The sequence below is a fragment of the Mirounga angustirostris genome, unplaced genomic scaffold (assembly GCF_029215605.1).
Source record: "Mirounga angustirostris isolate CCGP_5_RB_7025 unplaced genomic scaffold, mMirAng1.0.hap1 SCAF_9, whole genome shotgun sequence".
NCBI classification, from domain to species: Eukaryota; Metazoa; Chordata; class Mammalia; order Carnivora; family Phocidae; genus Mirounga; species Mirounga angustirostris.
This window is the reverse complement of record NW_026991717.1, coordinates 135,087,409-135,104,630: the sequence shown is the minus strand read 5'-3', so window position 1 is coordinate 135,104,630 and position 17,222 is coordinate 135,087,409. Positions and strand designations below refer to the sequence as shown.

General features: G+C 53.3%; 1 protein-coding gene across 2 annotated transcripts in view; it reads left to right on the top strand.

Annotated features, from left to right (window-relative positions):
* Positions 1 to 858: 858 nt before the first annotated feature.
* Positions 859 to 17,222, top strand: part of CLMN (calmin) — a 115,740-nt gene continuing 99,376 nt past the window's right edge. The window contains exon 1 of one of the 2 annotated variants that reach the window (XM_045901471.3): positions 859 to 1,035. In XM_045901471.3, the coding sequence (XP_045757427.1) occupies positions 954 to 1,035 (82 nt within the window). In that variant the 5' untranslated portion in view covers positions 859 to 953. The remainder of the gene's footprint in view (positions 1,036 to 17,222) is intronic. The other variant, XM_045901470.3, reaches the window with a different exon arrangement.

Below are 17,222 nucleotides of genomic sequence, written 5' to 3'. Positions count from 1 at the left end.
GAACCATCACCCGCCCCCTCCCCAACACACACACAGCCCCCCACCCCCCCACCCGGAAAGGCCACACTCATTTTCAGTAAAGCCCCAGAGAGGGTCACTTGGAGATTCAGTGGCCCCGGACTGCACAGGGTGGGAGTGGGGCTCGGGCTGCTTTTCCTTCCCTCCCAGAATCTGGAGTCATCTCTGGACGGGATCCCCAGGGAAAAGGTTTCCAATATCAAAACCCAGGAAAGAAGTCCTTCCTGCTACGGCTCCCCAATCTGGAGGCAGACGAAAGAGACTCCCCCTAACTCCATCTCTGCATTCTTTCGCCCCCTACCCAGGTCCTCGCCGCTCCCCCAGACGCCCCCAGGGGCGCCTGGCCTCAGCCCGGGTCCCTCCCCTCTGCAGGGGTGGCCTCTCGGAATCGTGCGGAGCCAGGGGACCTGAGGTGGAGGGGTGTCTGCGGGGGTCGTACCCCGCTCGGGGGTGCGCGGAGGCGCCGGCAGCTGGGTGGGAGGGGGACCCGGCGCTGGGACCCGCGGGCTCACCCCGGCTGGCGTCGCCCCGCCCACCGGCCCCTGAGACATCACAATCTGGGGGCCGGGACCCCGCGCCTCATCACCGCCCGTTTGCAACCAAACAATCCACCCAACAAGCACCCCCGGGGGGGGGGAAGAAAAAAAAAGAAACCGGCCCGAGCCCAGCCTCCCTCTCCCCCCCTCCGCCCCGCCCCTCGCCCCCCGGGGCCCCCGCCTCCGGATGGGGGAGTGAGCGCCAGCCGGGCGCCCCGCACCCGCCGCCCCGCGCCCGCCCGCTGCCCGCCCGCGGCGGGGGCGGCCCGACCGCGCGCCCGCCCCGCCCGCCGCCGCCCGCCGCCGCCGCCGCTCCGGCTCCGCGGCGCCCTCGCCCGCCAGGCTCTCCGCCCGCCGCCCGCGCCCGGCCCCGGCGCCCCGGCCCGCCGCCCGCGCTTCATGGCTGCGCACGAGTGGGACTGGTTCCAACGCGAGGAGCTCATCGGGCAGATCAGCGACATCCGCGTCCAGAACCTGCAAGGTAAGGCGCCCCAGCGCCCCCCAGCCCCCTCCGGGGACGGACGCCCGGTCGGGTGGCCCCGGGAGCCCCGGCGCCGCTCCCGCCCGGGACAGCGCCGCCCCGCGCCGCCCCCTGACCCCGCCTGACCCCGCTCAGGTCGCCCGCTGGGGGGGGAGGGGGCTGAGACGGCCACCCCCCCCACCCCGAGCCCCCAGCGGGGCCTCCCGGCCAGATTCGTGGTCGCCCAGGGGGTGGGGCGGCACACGTGCGTGTGTGTGTGTTGGGGGGGTCCCGCTTTCTTTGGGGGGGACGTCACGACTCCACTGCAGCCACTGCTGCGAGTTTGGCCAAGTTTGAACGTGTGGGCTCTTAGGGGCAGTGGCCCAGGTCAGGGAGGGAGGAGAAAGTGCGACTGCGTGTGTGTGTGTGTGCGCGCGTGTGAGCTTGCACACCTCCCAAGTACCTCTGAGGCTGGGGGATTGGAGCGCGGGGCGGCGCATGAGGGGGTGGGCTGGGGACCAGCGCCCGGGGGCGCGGATCCGGGGGCTGGGCGGGCTCAGCCACTGGCCACAGGGAGCGGCCCCTCCTCTGGCCCCGGGCTCCACTGGGGAGGGGGCGACAGGCCCCGCCCCCTGGACGCCGGACGCTGGGACCGGCGCCTACCTTGACACAAGGTGAAAGAGAAACTCGGGAGGCCCGCGCGTCCGACCAGGGCTGGGGGTGGCTCCCGCCACACACGAAGTGTATTAACCTTTCAAGAGTTTATTCATTGTGGAAACTTGGAAAGCACAACCATGTTTAAAGGGAAAAAGTCACCCACAACCACCGTCAAGCCCACCCACCCAAAGAAAGCTGCTTTTCCTGGAGGTGTATTTCTCGTCTCTCTCTTTGCATACGTGGGCTTTGCAGAACTAGACAGAGTTCCACTTCCGGCCTCTCTTCAGGCACAGAGACCTGGCTGGGTTGGGCTGGGGAAGTTTCTTTAGTTTCCTGGGCAGGCTTGGGTTTCTAGAGATTCCAAGGTGGGGGGCGCTGCAGAGAGAGCTGGGAGCCCTGGACAGAGAGATGATGGGGTGGTGGGTGCCCTCCTACTGGGTACCTGCCTTTACTGCTGGAGGGTAGGGAGTCCCAGCCTGGAGGGTGCAGGGGGGAGGGGTGCGGGGGGGGGTGGGGATGGCCAGGCAGTCAAGTTTAAACATTATACCTGAGAGACTGTTTCCTGGCAGCCCATGTGGACCTGCTCCACCCCTAGGCTATGCAAGGACAGTGCAAGCAAAGGTGACCTCACATGGGGTGAGGGAGCCTGGTGCAGTGGGCACTGGAAACTGAGTTTGCGCTGGGCTCCCCTGATCTCTTCTGGCTGTGATTTGTATAAGAGGAAGAAGATCAGGCTGGAGATGTTGCAAATGATCCCTTTTGATAATAAGCCTCGTATCTGGATCCTGTTGCCCCAGAACTGGCATCCTATTTGGGGGTGGGAATTAGCATCTCTTGCTGAGATGGCATGTGGTTTGGGCTGTCATGGTGTGTGTGTGTGTGTGTGTGCGTGTGTGTGTGTGTGTTAGGCAATCAGTGGGTATTTAATAAACACTTGCTAACCAATCCTTACTGCAGCAACTGCCTGCATGCCTCAAAGCCCAACTCCCAGTGTAAAGGGGATCGACTTTTGCGAAAGGGATGCTCAGCAATATGAGCAGTTACACCTGGAACTCTGAGAGAAGGCTTCACTACATGGGGACCATTTGAGATGGGTCCTGAAGGTTGGGTAGGAGTTCACTGAATGGGCTCTCCCCTCAGCTCCCAGTGAACTGTCCTCACTTTTAGGCAATGCCAGTTGAGCATCAATGGGCTTTGCCATTTAAAAAGATACGCTTTTAAATTTGTGTCGATATATATATATATTATGTATATATCACATGTATGGTTATATATGTGTAGAAAATGTGCATTAATCTTTGGTGCCAGCCCAACAAATTTTTACCTATGGATAACCCAGGTAACCACCATCCAGATCAAGATGTAGATGATTTCCAGTGCCCTGGATGGATGCCTCGTCTCCCTTCCCAGGCAGTGACTCCCTCCCCTGATACACACACAAACACACACACACACACACGGCAACTACTGATCTGAGCTTTATCACTATAGTTTTACCTCTAGAACGTCCTATAAAATGGAAGAGTACAATACATACTCTTTTGAACTGACTTGCTTTGCTCCGCATGATGTTGGTGCAATTCATCCATGTCCTTGCCTGTATTTTTTAAGAGGTTTTGTAGACTGCTTTATTAAAGTATAATTTACATATCATAAAGTCCACCTGATTTAAGTTTACAATGCAATAATTTTTAGCAAGTCGACAGAATTGGGCAAACTTCCCAACCATCCAGTTTCGGAACATTTTCACCACTTGAAAAAGCTCCCTGGTAGTTGGCATATATGCATCTCTCAGCCCTGGGCCCAGGCAACATGCAGTTCCTTGTTCCTGTGAAGACAGTTCTGTTCAGTGGATGCACCCCTCTTTGTGGGGCTGCTCATCGGCGAGGGACATTTGGGTTGTTTGCAGTTCGGGGCTATTGTGCGGCTGTTTGTCCTTGCGGTGGTGGGAAGGCATTTGCACTGTGGAGGTTCCTGTCGTGGCTTTGTGGCTGTTGGGGCAGGAATCCATCTTCTGTCCATTTCTCCTTTGGCTTCCCTGTCTTCGGACTGGATGCTTCACGGAGATTTTCTCTCCTCATCTCCGTGGTCCTCAGAAAGTCCCAACCGAAGGGCCAAGTCCAGAAGGCACTGCTCGCCGTGCTTTGAGCGTCTGCCCAGACCAGCTGGTCAGTGTCGCTGGGTCTGGACATGGGTGGATGACCAGCTCTTCAGGCCACAGGCAGGGGATGGGGGACCTTGCTCCTCCAAACTCCGCGTGGGTGGTAGTCAAGGAAGCAGGAAGAGTCCAGGCAGAAGGGTTGTTTTTTGAATAAAGCTGTGTGCTTGCTTAGAGCACAGGTAGTCAGCAGTTGTCGTGGTGATGGGAGGCTGCATACAGCGGGATTTCATGAATCTGTAATCCTAGGGACCAAGGAGGATGCCCAGCCTCCCATCTGCAGGTGGTGGTTGCTGTTCCGGTCAGGCAGTCCTCTTCTGTTCACAAAGCTTTGACTCTTGTGGTCCTGGGACCAGGCACTTGCCCCAAAATGTCAGTCTGGAGGACACTGCATTTCAGGGAAGAATAGCTCAGTGGCATGCCCGTGTGTTTACAGGCATGGTATGGTGGCCTCTGCTCATTTGCTCCTTGAAGCCTTTATCTATGGCCCTGAACTGTGGGGTTCTGGAGTCCAAGCAGATACGATTGTGATGTCACCCGATCATCCCCCGCGGACCGCTGGAACGAAGACTTACTTCCTGGCCTGTCTTTGGAGACCGGGGTGAGCCAGGCAGAAAGCATGGTCTCTCCCAGGAAGTCTGTCCCTCAGCTTGCTGTAGCTGCCACAGGGGCAGATGAAGTCCTCATTGACTCTGATGGCTCATAAAGCGTTTGTTAATGAAGGGCAAGCTGGTAGAGAGCACGGGTGTCCCTCTGGGCCAAGGCTGCCAGTGCCACCCTCACGGGGTCCCTTTCAGGGAAATGGAGGTGGCCCAAGCAGTCGACCAGAGAGGAGAGAGCAGAGTTGCAGGATGTTGGCAGCCTCCACCTGGTGGCCCCACTTCCCTGGAGCTTTGTGGGGTAGCCCTGAGGTCAGAGGTGGTCAGTGAACTGTCTGTGCCTTAGTTCTTGGCCTGGCTGCGGGAGGCAGGGGCTCCCGGTGCCTTTCCCATGACAAGTCTACTTTGGCTGTCCCCTGTCCCTCTTTGACTTGGCCTCAGGGTCCAGCTGAGTGCTCCAGCGGGTCTGACTTTTGGGCAAAGGGGAGGGTGGGTGTTGGGAATCTGGTAGGAAGCCTCCACCATCCTCAGAATTCCCCATACTTTTCTGTTTTTAACAAATGTGTGCAGACAACAAGAAATGTAGTTGGTCCTTGTTCCTGCCTTTAAAGCAGCATGAAGCTAGACTGGGGCTCAAATGTTCTCCTTCCGGCCGTCTCCTACTGCTCCAGCGCCCTGTTCCGCCTGATGCGGTGAACCTTGACCTGTGAAGCTTGGCCAAGATCCGGTCCCCAGAGCTCGAGGTGGATCCGGGCAGGCAGGAGACCATCCCCACTGCTGCTGTGGCTGGGGGTGGGGGTTGGGTGGCGCCCACCGCTGCCAGCTGGCCCTGCTGGCTGGTCCTCCCTGAGCTGTGTCCTCACCCCTGCCTCAGTGTCTCCCTCCGTCAGAACGCGCTGGGAAGCCATACTGCCCCGGGTTGACACACACGAATTGCAATTTGGGGCCCTTGGAATTGACTGCTAGACAGAGGTGGTGCCGGGCACGGTGCTAACTGCCTCCTTAAGGTTTCCCACAGGCCTTTGAGGTGGGGTGCTTGTTTCGGAAGTGGAGAAGTCAAATGACCTGCCCACGGTCATGGGCTTCTGAGTGGAGCTGGGATGTGAACCCAGGTCCCACTGAGCCCATGCGTCCTGTCGCACTAGCTCCTCGGATCGAGTGTGACGGGCGTCCCCGGGAGGACGGAGCTGGGCAGGCCTCTCAGAGGAGGGGCCGTTGGGAGTCAGGCCTCGAGGGCTGAGCAGAATGTGACTGCGTGAAATCCCCATTTCACAGCATCAGAAGCAGGACGGTGGTGAGGAGAACCTGAAGGCAGGCTCCGGGCGGGACGGTGCCTGTGTGGTTAAAAAGATCAGCCCTTGCCGTGTTCTCCACCCCCTCCTCTGATTCCCCTGGCTCAGCTCCAGGAGCAGTCCTCCCCGTGCTTGCCTGGACTCTGTGGTCACCTCTTTATGGCTCTGGGCCTTGAGTCACTTCTTCCCATGTAGCTACCACTCAGCCACCCCTCACGAGTCCCTGCTAATCTCTTCGGTGGGTCTCCACGGCCAACCTGTGGGCTGAGGGTGGCCCCTGGGTCCATCATGGTCCACGGACGTCACAATGTGAAAAATGCTGGGCCGCACTGGCTTATGGGATCAAGTCCAAGCCCCTTAGCCTGGCACGCGAGATCCTCTGTGGTCTGGTTTGAGATGCCAGCCAGCCTCCCCTCGCTCCCAGCCCCCAGCACCCTCCCCTCCTGGCTCGTGTCCCCATCCCTGGAGACCTCCTGTGCATATAGCAGAGGGCTCAGGGATGTCACTGTGGTCAAAGTTACCCAGCACCGAGGAGGAATCATTCCCCCAGCTCCTGGAGGGCACAGCAGATGTGCTGGAGGTTTCTGTATGAAAACAAAGAAAATCAAATGCAGAGGTTTCCTGGCCTATAGAAACTTGCTGCCCGTAACGCCCCAGCCAGGTCTGTCTGTGTGCCTGGTTCTAAAGGGTAAATCCTCCCGTAAAACATTTTTTCCAGGCTCCCTGCCGGAGTCAGTACACAGGCTTTGAGTTAACTCTGGATTTTGCCCCCCAGCGACCACCCTGCAGTCGAGGCTCCATCCCTAACTTGGGGTGTGGATTCTTCTCCAGGGGCTTTCTGGGTGGAGCATTTTGTGCAGCTTGAGAAGCCATAGCCAGGACCCGGAGGCTGACGCCCTGGGTCTGAGTCCTGGCTCTGTCGCTCCCTTGCTGTGCGATCCTGGGAAATCTCTTGCCCTGGCTGTGCCTCAGTTTTCTCGCTGCAAAACAAGAGGGCTGGACTGTCGAGTTCCAATGGGCCCCCTGGAAGGTGGCGTGAGGAGTGGCATGGCCTGGACAGAGCGTGCCCACATAAAGGCACCTGAGTTCCAGTCCCTGTCACGCTTGGGCAGCCAGCATGCGACAGCTGGTCACACTCCTGGATTATTTTCACTGTTAAGTGCTAGACACTCAGCCCCACTGAGGAGCCCCTATAGGAAAGGTTGCAGTTGATAAGTTTGTTATAGAACTACACCGCAGTAAATGGTGTGCATTCTTGGTCTGTTCTGGGCTGATCAGTTATGGCTTGTATGAAAAGCCCAGGGAAGGTCTGGGACGCCTGCTCTGAACCAGCTGGGCAGAGTTGGAGGTGGCCCGGTGGGTGTGGTGACCCGCCCACAGTCAGGGCAAACGAGGGGATCCTGCCTTCACCCATGTTACATTTGTGCTGAGGAACAAGAGCAGTCAGGGGCCAAGTAGAATGGAGGTCAGTACCGAGGGGGGGCCCCCCGGTCAGTTGGCCGCAGAGCTAGGACGAGGTGTCGCCAAAGGGTTACTTATTAGTGGCCCCAGCTCCTGGTTGGCCTTGACTCCAGCCCAGCAGCCTCACGGGAGCGGCAGAACTTCTGACTCGATTGAGCGCTCTGGGGAAGTGGCCAAAGAGGCCCAGATTGCATTAACTGCCCTCCCTGACCTGTGGAACACTCTGGCATTTAATTTTTGACTGGAACAGCTGAGGTCCAGGGCACAGTCCTCCCGCCCGACCAGCCGGAGGTCTCGTCCGCCCTGCTTCAGAGGGGAAGTGAGAAAAATAAAGTAATTGTCTTTTTAGTGATTGAACCATTAAAAGTGAACTCCCTGTTCCCATAGAAACCTTTTCTGATTTCTCCCACCCCCTCCCTGCGTGTATTTTTTTTTTTTTCTTCCGGTGATAGATTGTGTCAGTCACAGAAGGAATTAGAGGCAACATCAAAAATCACAAGTGTGGCTTTAAAGAATCCTTGGTGGGCTTTTTTTACCTCACCGGCCTGTGTCCTTTTCTTTCAATAATTGTTTTTATCAGGGCGGGGAGTGGCAGACTCTGGTTTGCAGGCTGAATCTCTCCCACTGCCTGTTTTTGTGAATAAAGTTTTATTGGAACACAGCTGTGCTTGTAATTTGCATATTGTCCAGGCCTGCTTCTGCACTCCAAGGGCAATTGAGTAGTCTTGTCAAAGAAGTACCCACGAAACTGGGAATATTTACTGTTTGGTTATTTACTCTTTGGGGCACAGGAATTCAGAGGGCTTTCTGTGGGGTGGCAGGGGCCTTAAACCCAGACTCGGCACTTGACCAGTAGGAGATGCTCCTGATGACCTCAGCGGAAGATGCTTGTTCCACGTGTAATAGGCCCAGCCTTGTTTCTGGAAGGTCGATGCGCGCTGAGGTGGGTTCTGGCCCTGCCTTACAAAAACCACTTGCCCGCTGGGAGCCTGGCCATTCAGCCAAATAGCAGTTGTTGAGTCCTCCTGAAATCCTGGGAGCTGGTGTGGAATGGTGAAGGGGCCACTGCAGGAATCCCCAGGACATAGAGGACTTGCATAGCATGAGGCTAAGATGAAACATGTTAGGACTGAGGGTGCTCAGAGTGGGTGCTGCAGGAGTATGGGGGTGAGGGAACGTCCCATCCCACCTTAAGGGTGGGGACATCCTGGGGGGACGGGGAAAAGATCTGTAATTGCAAATCTCTATCTGTAGTGTGAAACCAGGGAGTAGGGGAGTGTATGGTGGTGGGCAGGTGGGGGCTCTTGGGGAGGATTGCGGCCAGGGTTGGGGTGCAGGGCATACAGGGAGGTGGGTTCCAGAAGTAGCCTGTGCACCTGACAATTTCCTTTTCATCTTGCCCTCCTGGAGCACTGTGATCCACTGCTTCCAGGAGATTATAGCCCCAAGCCCCCCAGGATGAGGACAAGGATGAGGACAAGCCAGGGAGGATCTGGGGAATTTGCAGAAGCCCTAGAGTCACTTGTCCGGTCTTGCAGAACTAGAGGTCTCATTGGAAGAACCTTTAGGGCTCTGATGATGTCATGCCCCACTCCTGCCTCCCTCTCCTAGGGGCTCTCCATGCAGGCAGGAACCTTTGCGGTATTTATATCCCTCTCCTCTTTTAAACTATTTTCAATCCTCTAGGGTTTGACATACTTAAAAAGCAGGGTTCTGAGGCCTTCTAGCTGGGAACTGGGACGGGGGCGGGGAGGGCACGGCGATGACCTGCCCGTTTGGCAGTGCAGTAGCTTAGCCTGCCCAGGGCATCCTCCACTCACCCTCCCTCCCCTCCCGTGTCAGTCCCGGTCCCGAAGTGGCTCTCCCCTCTTGCCTTTCCGTTCTTGCCTGCTTTTGCCAGGACCACTGTTTTCCTGCCTCCAGCACCTCTGACCCCATTTCATCCCTGCAACCCCGGAGATCTTTCTCTGTCTTGGTAGAAGACACCTCTTTGCCCTCAGGAAGAAGGTATGCTGTGTGCTCTCACTCCCTCACTTCTCCTGTCCTTCCTGGAATGAACCAGACCCAGCTGCACCCACCCCTTGACCCTGTACCTCTGTGTGCATGACTCCTGCAGAGAATGACCACGACCCAGCCTAGAGCAGCCTCCCTGAACCCCGCCTGCACCTGCCCAGGGGAAACATCACAGCCACCTCTTCTGGACTCCCAGGGGCCCCCACGAGTAAGTCCCTGAGAAGAGTGCATGCATCTTTGTCCCGTGAGCCCCTCCTATGGACTGGATCTTCAGAACTGTCCACTGAATTGTTGGAGGCTGAGCCCTGGACCCTCAAAGATGGCCACGTCCTGATCTCCAGAACCTGCAGTTGGTTATGTTACTTTGCGTGGTCAAGGGACTTTGCAGATGTGATTACATGAAAGATGTTGAGATGGGAGATTATCCTGGATTATCCAGCTGGGTCCAGTCAATTCCAAGTATCCTTAGGGAAGGAGGAGGCTCAGAGAGAGAGGAGAGGTGACAGGGGAAGCCGAGGTCATAGTGATGCCATTGCTGGAAGGGGCCGTGAGCTGAAGAGTGCAAGCGGCTTCTGGAAGCTGGGGAAGAGAAGGAGATGGCTTCTCCCCTGAGCATCTCCAGAAGGAGCACAGTCCTGCTGATAACTTCGATTTTAGCCCATCAAACCCATCTCGGGCTTCTGACCCCCAGAAATGAAAGATAATTAATTTGTGGTGTTTTCAGCCACTAAGTATGTGGTAACTTGTCACAGCAACGATAGGAAACGAACACACAAATGAATTACAAGTGGGTATCAAGCCTGGTGGACATCTAGGTGGTGGCATGGAACCCGAGCTGGGAGTGCCGAGACTGGGGCTCTGGCCACAGGGCTGCCACCACTTGGCTCTGGAACCTGGAGAGGTACCTGGCAGAGGGAAGGAGAGCAGGGTTTGAGGGGACAGGAGAGGGGGCTGGCCTGGGCCTGCAGGGACTCCCCCCCAGGAGTCCACAGGCAGTGGTGTGATCTGAGATACACGCTGTGGACTGTGAGTGACCCCAGGGATGACATCACGGAGCCTTATCTCTGCTCTGGGGCCTGGGTGGTGTGGATGGCTGTGGCATGAAGAGGGTGACATCACAGTGGCCTCTAGGTACCAACCGTGTTGGGTGGACCCTGGGATTCAACACCTTCTGGCAACTGTAACACCTCCCTTCTAATCCTCGTGTTCTTTTAGGATCAAGATACACAAACCCTGGAAATGCTGTTAACCGAGAGCAGGTCCAGTCCCAGGTGTTTGAAACGGTCTTCTACTTCATGTGAAATATTAGTCTGTTTAGAAACCAAGAGAACAGGGGCGCCTGGGTGGCTCAGTCAGTTAAGCGTCTGCCTTCGGCTCAGGTCATGATCCCAGGGTCCTGGGATCGAGCCCCGCATTGGGCTCCCTGCTCGGCGGGAAGCCTGCTTCTCCCTCTCCCACTCCCCCTGCTTGTGTTCCCTCTCTCGCTGTGTCTCTCTCTGTCAAATAAATAAATAAATAAAATCTTTAAAAAAAAAGAAAAAGAAAAACCAAGAGAACATTCTTAGGGTATTGGCTTATGGGCAGTTCTCAACTTTTGGTAGCATTAAAAGTCCAAGGTTAGACCTACAAGTTATGAGGAAGTTAAATTCCCAGAGAACGGAAGAAAGATCCTAATCAAGCCTCATGATTGGAGCATGGTCGAATGCCTCCATATTGTATTCTACCATTTTACCCATTTTCCCCTTCCTTCTTAGTTGAAGGGCACCCTCCAACTTAAATTGCTCTGGTTCCATCATCTTCGTGGTATTAAGTATGAAACCAATAGTAATCACTGATAATGACACTTTTTTTTTTCTGATTCTACTATTTTTATAAAACAAGGATGAAATGCAATCAGATGTCCCAGTAATTTCTGAAATGTGGTACCGTAAAGAAGGCAGTGTAGCTAAAGGGCTCCCCTTCATTGTCAGGCTGACTTCAAGAAGACCTGACTTGAGTAACAGAAAATAATTTGGCATGTCGTTGTTGTAAAGTGTGTAATATAGAGTACAGGTTGTGTAAAATCAACTAAGTCAAGGATTGTCTTAATTGGTTATAGGGCATTGATGTTGTGATTATGGGGAATATGGGGGGAAGTGGCCACTTGCTGGACACTATACATGTTTTCCAAACAGCCCCCATAGTGGGCATTATTATCTGTCCCCCAAGCACTAAGGCTGAGCAAGAATGCCAAGCGACTGAGCTAACAAGTGTTAGAAACCAGGAATCAGAAGTAAGTCTGAGAGGATGGAATGAGTTGGGGGGATGGGGTATGAAGAAGGGGTGCTGATGAGACTTGAGTTTGGGGTGGGGGAGAGACTTGGTGAACACTGGCTCCAGGCCCAGTTGGCTATGGAGGGTGCACTTGGCTTGGAACCCAGGAAGAGAGCTGGACCAGGCCGAAGGTTGTTGGGCAAGAAGTCAGCCAGCCTTGGGTATTGAGCCTTATCCGAGGGGACTCAGCGACTCAGCTGTTTATGGTCACGTACCTACCAGGTTCTTCACACTGTGACAAAATTAAGTCTAAATTCCTAACTGATGATTCCTGACTAGTGATTCCCAGGGGTAGAGCTGAGAAGAATAGGGACAGGGTCCCATTTTAAGAGGGTGACAAAATGAAATCCCTGTAACCTTGAATTATGGCAGAACTGACTGGAGGCAGCCATGGGAAACCATCCTGTCATCCCCATCATGGGTTGTGATAAGGGCAGTGTCAGATTATAAAGCATGGTTACCTTCACAGTATCATTTAATTCTACTGTAACCCCTGAGATTAGTGTTACATCCCCTCTACAGATGCAGACACTGAGGCCCAGAGGAGGTCAGCATAGCTAGAAAGCTCATGCCTGGGCTTTCATGTCACACTGTGGCATCTGAGACGTTCCCCTGGCCCTCCAGACCCACCAGCGCTTGCTGAGAGCCAGTCTAAACAAGGGATTCACTTTCCTTTCATGTACACAAGGGACTGTGTGGAACTCTCCCTTGAAGAGCTGGTCTGGCCTTTGAGCTTGACTCTGTCCTAAAAACAAAAAGTGATACTTTCCAAATCAAAGCTGAGGGCCTTGGGCCCCAGTGGCAGGGTGTTGGCAGACCTGGACGATGGCCCGTCAAGTTCCCAGAATTGCTGTGGGCAAGTGCCACGAAATGGCATGTGATGGCTTACCTCTGGAGGGAATGTGGGGGAGAAGGCGCCATGTTGCCACAGGACTGATGATGGGTGAGCAGAGGAGGAGGCCAGGAATCAGTCAAGAGTTGCCCTTGATAGACTGTGTTTGCCAGGGTTGGGCACTGCTCTACTGGGATTTGTTATTAGTGAGCCCTGGTGAACCAGAAGGCTCATTAAGTTGGGCACTGGGGTCCATCCTGGCCACCACTGTGTCCCAGGGCTTAGCTTCCTGTTCCGGGCTCAGCATGTGCTCAGTGTATATCTTGGATATATGAATGTAGACTCGAAAGTGTAGATTCCAGGATCTGGCAGAGCTGGGTTTTTAGTTTTAGTCTCTTTTCTATTGACTAGCTGTAGCTATCTGAGCCTTACAACATCTTTTTGGTGAAAATCCCACCTTCTCTTGCTTGTTAGAACATTCGGTGGCATCACATGTCTTTAACATGTTTCCCTGTACCTTGCCTTTTCTAAATCATACGTAACTATAGTTTTCTAAGGTTTGTATGAAAAACAGTAGTTTCCCCCTTGTTGCCCCCTTTCCCAGAAGCAATTGCTTGCAAATTTTTTTAGCTGATGATTTTGGTATTTTCCTCATCTCTGAATAACATGCATGTATTCCTTTGTCTTGATGTTTTTGTTCAAGGCTCTGACTTCCGACCCTAGAAAGTAAGGCTATAGATCTCCTCTTTACCTCTTCTAACCTCAGATCTTTCCCTTCCTCCCAACTGCCTGATATGTTTTCATTATACTTTTGGAAGATTAGTAATTGGGGTTAACATCATTATGACTAGGCCAGCACTGTTCAGAGCTGAGTCATGTAGTAACTTATGATCACTCTTCCTTTCCTGTTCTACTTTTTGTTTCCTTGGAGTAGAACTGTCCATTGTTATTGGCACATGTGCTTATTAATTCATCCCCAAACTCTATTAGTGTTCTGGATATCCCCTCAACTTGTTTGGTTGCATCAGATAAATTCTCTGTTTCCTCTTCTTGAGCACATGAGGGTCCTTTGATCTACTCCAGTCTGGACTCATTACCCTCCATACTTGGGGCCTGGCTGTCACTTGGGCCCTCTGTCACAGTCACCTGTGCCCCCCCCACCTCTCTCCTGGGTTCAATCTCCCATTCCTGTCTCTTGAAGTCTCTTTAGTCTCTTGAATACAGGGGCACATCCTTCCTGAGAAAGTGTGCCTGAGTGGCCAATTTTCTGAGATCTTGCCCATGGGAAAATGAATTTATTCTCTTCTGACTTTTGATTGCTAGTTTAGCTGGGTATCAAATTCAAGGTTGGAAATCATTTTCCTTTGGAAATGGAGCCTTGCTCCATTGTCTTCTAGCTCCCAGGGTGGCAGTTGAGAAGTGTGAAGCCATTCTCGATCCTTTGTGTGACCTGTTTTGATCTCTCTGGAAGCTTAGAGGATCCTCTTTTTGTCCCCAGTGCCTTGAGCCTTCAGGGTGGCCTGCCTGGGTGCTGGTCTCTCCATGCTGATCATTTAGGGAGGCATTTCCCTCTGGAACTGTGTCTTTCTGTTCTGGGAAATTTTCTTGTGTTTTTTTTTTTTTAAATCATGATTTCTGCTAATGGTTTTCTCTAATCTTCTAGAACTCCTTTTATTTGGATATTGGTCCTTTTGGACTAATCCTCTAATTTTCTATTTTCCATCCCCATTGCTTTTTGCTCTACTTTCTGGGAGATTTCATCAATTTTATATTCTGTATTTTAATCTGCCACATTCTTAATTTACGGGCACTCTTTCTTATTCTTTAGAGAAGTCTTATTTCAGGCCTGCGGTACCTTCTACACGCTGGGAATATTAATGATGGACAGTGACAGCTGAGGTGGTGCTTTGAAAGGCAACAGCAAGAGCACAGAGGCAGACGGCCTGGTTCGAATCCCAGCTCTGCCACTCACTTGCTTTGTGAGCTTGGGCAAGTTACTCAACCTTGTTATTCCTCAAACACCTTGTCTGTAAAATGAAAGTGATGATGTTGAGACCTGCCTCAAGACTTGTGATGATGGCATGAGCTGCTGGAGGCAAAGGGCACAGAGCCATTGGATGTGCCATGTGGTCTATGTTATATCTGCCGTTTTCTTTGTTTACGTGGGTTGGTTTGGTCTGGAGCTTTCGCATTAGAGGCTTCTTTGTTTAGCTGGTTCATAGTCCTTGATTGTTTTCTCATATTTAAGAGCTGGGGACTGAAAGGTGTTCTATGAGCTCGGAGCACAGGGGGCGGGGCTTCTTGGAGGGGAGTCTCTGATGGGCGCCCTGCTGGGTTGTGTCACGGGGAACCCCTATGTCAGTATCCTGAGGTCTTTCCTCCTGGCTGGTCGGATTAAGAGAGTCTTACAGTTTTCTGTCTGGAGGGTCCAGGCCAGGGTGCTGGGGGTGAGGGGTGGGGGGTCTGGGAGCTGGAGGAAGGGAGAGGCATTAGGGGTGAGGAGTTCCTCTGCATCCAGTGTGTAGAAATCACTTACTGTGCCGTTTTTCAGCTCAAATCACACTCAGACCTTCTGTTTTATCTTCTTTATAAAACAGACTTCCCGTCTTGTGCCTGATGGAGGGTGGGACCGTCACCTGCGAGCAGACATGGGGGAGAGGATAAAGGGACTCATCATCTTATTGCCTTTCCCCGCCCCAGCCTCATGTCCAGATACCTGTTACCACTAATTCCCGAGAACCTTTGAGACTTCTGGGTTGTAAATTGGGCTGTTTTTTCCCTTCCTCGCCGCCACATTAAGGTATGGATTTCTCGAGATGCTAATCAGTTACCACAGGTCTGTCTTCTCTCCACCCTTTGGGATTTTGCTGCTGTTTTTCCTCCTTCTGTTCTCTCCATCCTTGTGGATTTATATTCTAAATACATAGCGCATGTCACAAACAAGGGCCCTTTACTCTAGGTTTGAGTAGGATTCCGAGATGGACTAAAATCAGAGGCCCGTGCTGAGTAGAAAGCCGACTTCTGTTCTGCAGGAAGTCACTCCCTCACCTCTCCAAGTGTCTTGGAGTAGCCGGGGAGGAAGCCAGCATGTGCTGCGTCCACCCCAGCCTTGAAGGTTTGAAGTGTGAGTATACTTGCCTGGCTGTGTTCCCTTCCATTTTGACTGTTTTCCAGAGACTGCTGCCGAATACTGGTTACCAGCAGAGATCAGGGAAATTGCAGAGGGGTTTGGTCACCCTTGGTGGCTATTTTCCCAGCCGCACACTCTGGTTACCTGGAGTTTCGAGGCCTGGGGATCAGGGGTCCAGGTAGGGGTGCAGCTCTAGGAACAGAGGGACCTCCTCTAACAAACTTGCCCCTGACGTCCTCCCAGGTCTCAAATCCCCAGCCAGCAGGCTAAAGGCTCCTCTCGTCTGGGCGGGTGGGGTTTTCACTGCCCCTCCCCCCACCCCCCCACCCCCACCCCCCCCAGTGCTAATCATCATACACTTGCTGTGGGGCGTAATGCAGAGCCTTAGCCTGTGCCATCCACGGGCTGCACTGGCCCCTCAGGAGAGAAAAACCAACCAGGGAAGGAACGGGTTGTTTGGTTTTTACATTGTTTGATGTTGGAGCCCTGCCTGCTTTTATAAAACATCCCAAGCCCAAAGCCACAGGCTACCTAGGGGAGAATTGGCTGGTGCCAAGCTTTGAAAGTTAAGCTATTCTTCTTGGCAAGAGTAAAGATTATCCTGCCTGAGCCTCCATGAGACACTGGCAGGACGACTGTACTTGATCTTCTAGATTTTTGAGTGGGTTGTATTACCCAGGAGGTGGAACACCGTGGAAGCACCTTGGAGATAACCAGGAAAGGCAGAATCAACACATGACCCTCCAGGCCCCCTGATGCTTTTTTATCCTACAGCCCTGATCGAGGAAACAGAGTTGATGAATAAGAACAAAACCAGAGAAAGGAGAGCCTGCCTGATCTCCAGTGGAAAGATGTGTTTGAGGCCAGGTGTGAACTTGAATTTTAGCTCCTTTGCTTTGCGCCTGTGGAACTTTAGCCAAGTTATGGGTCCCTGTGGAATTTTGATCTTTTTTATCTGTAATGTGACTTTAATAATAGGAATGCTCTCCCAGGGTTGTTTGGAGGACTCAGTGAAGTCATGAATGCCCAGTCCCCAATGCTCATGAGGACATTTTAAGTAAATGTTTCTTTCTTTAGAAGAGCAATTTCTTTTTTGGTATGGTGATGGAGATTTTGATAGGGGTCCACCTGAACCGTGTGAATGAATCGATTGCTTAGTCCATATTTCAAGGTCAGCTTGGTGTCTATACTTGGGATGATGCTGTGAAGACCACAGGGCACTAGCTGACACTAAGTCAGTGGTCTGGTTTGAGGCCTAGCATCCTTTGGGGATGGGAGAGATGATTGGGGTTGAGCCATCCAGCAAGATGCAGATAGTCGCACCTTGTGTTGGGAAGGGATTTAGGACGGGTAGGTGGAGATGAGCCGGCATGACCCTCTAGGTGAGCGAGGAAGCTGGTGTGAGCCAAGGTGCAGAGGCAGGAATGTGCCCGAGTGTTCAGAAGGTGAGTGGTCCAGCCTGGGTGAGAAAGGGGCCCAGAGTGGAGCAGTGTTTGTGGGTGCTCATTATTAATCAAGTGACCTTTTTGACTCATTTCCTCCCCCCACCACCATTTCACCCTGGGGACATGGCCTAGGCTGGCTTGTGGCCAGCATTCCTCGGTGAGTGAGTAGTAGGGGGGACGCTATTGGTTTTTGGAGCAAGATGGTCTTCCTTGGATGGGATGTTCCAAATGTTGCAGGTGGTTTAGCATCCTCGAGTGAGCCTGCAAAATGCTAATCAGGTGACAATCAAAATCTCCCTCCACATTTC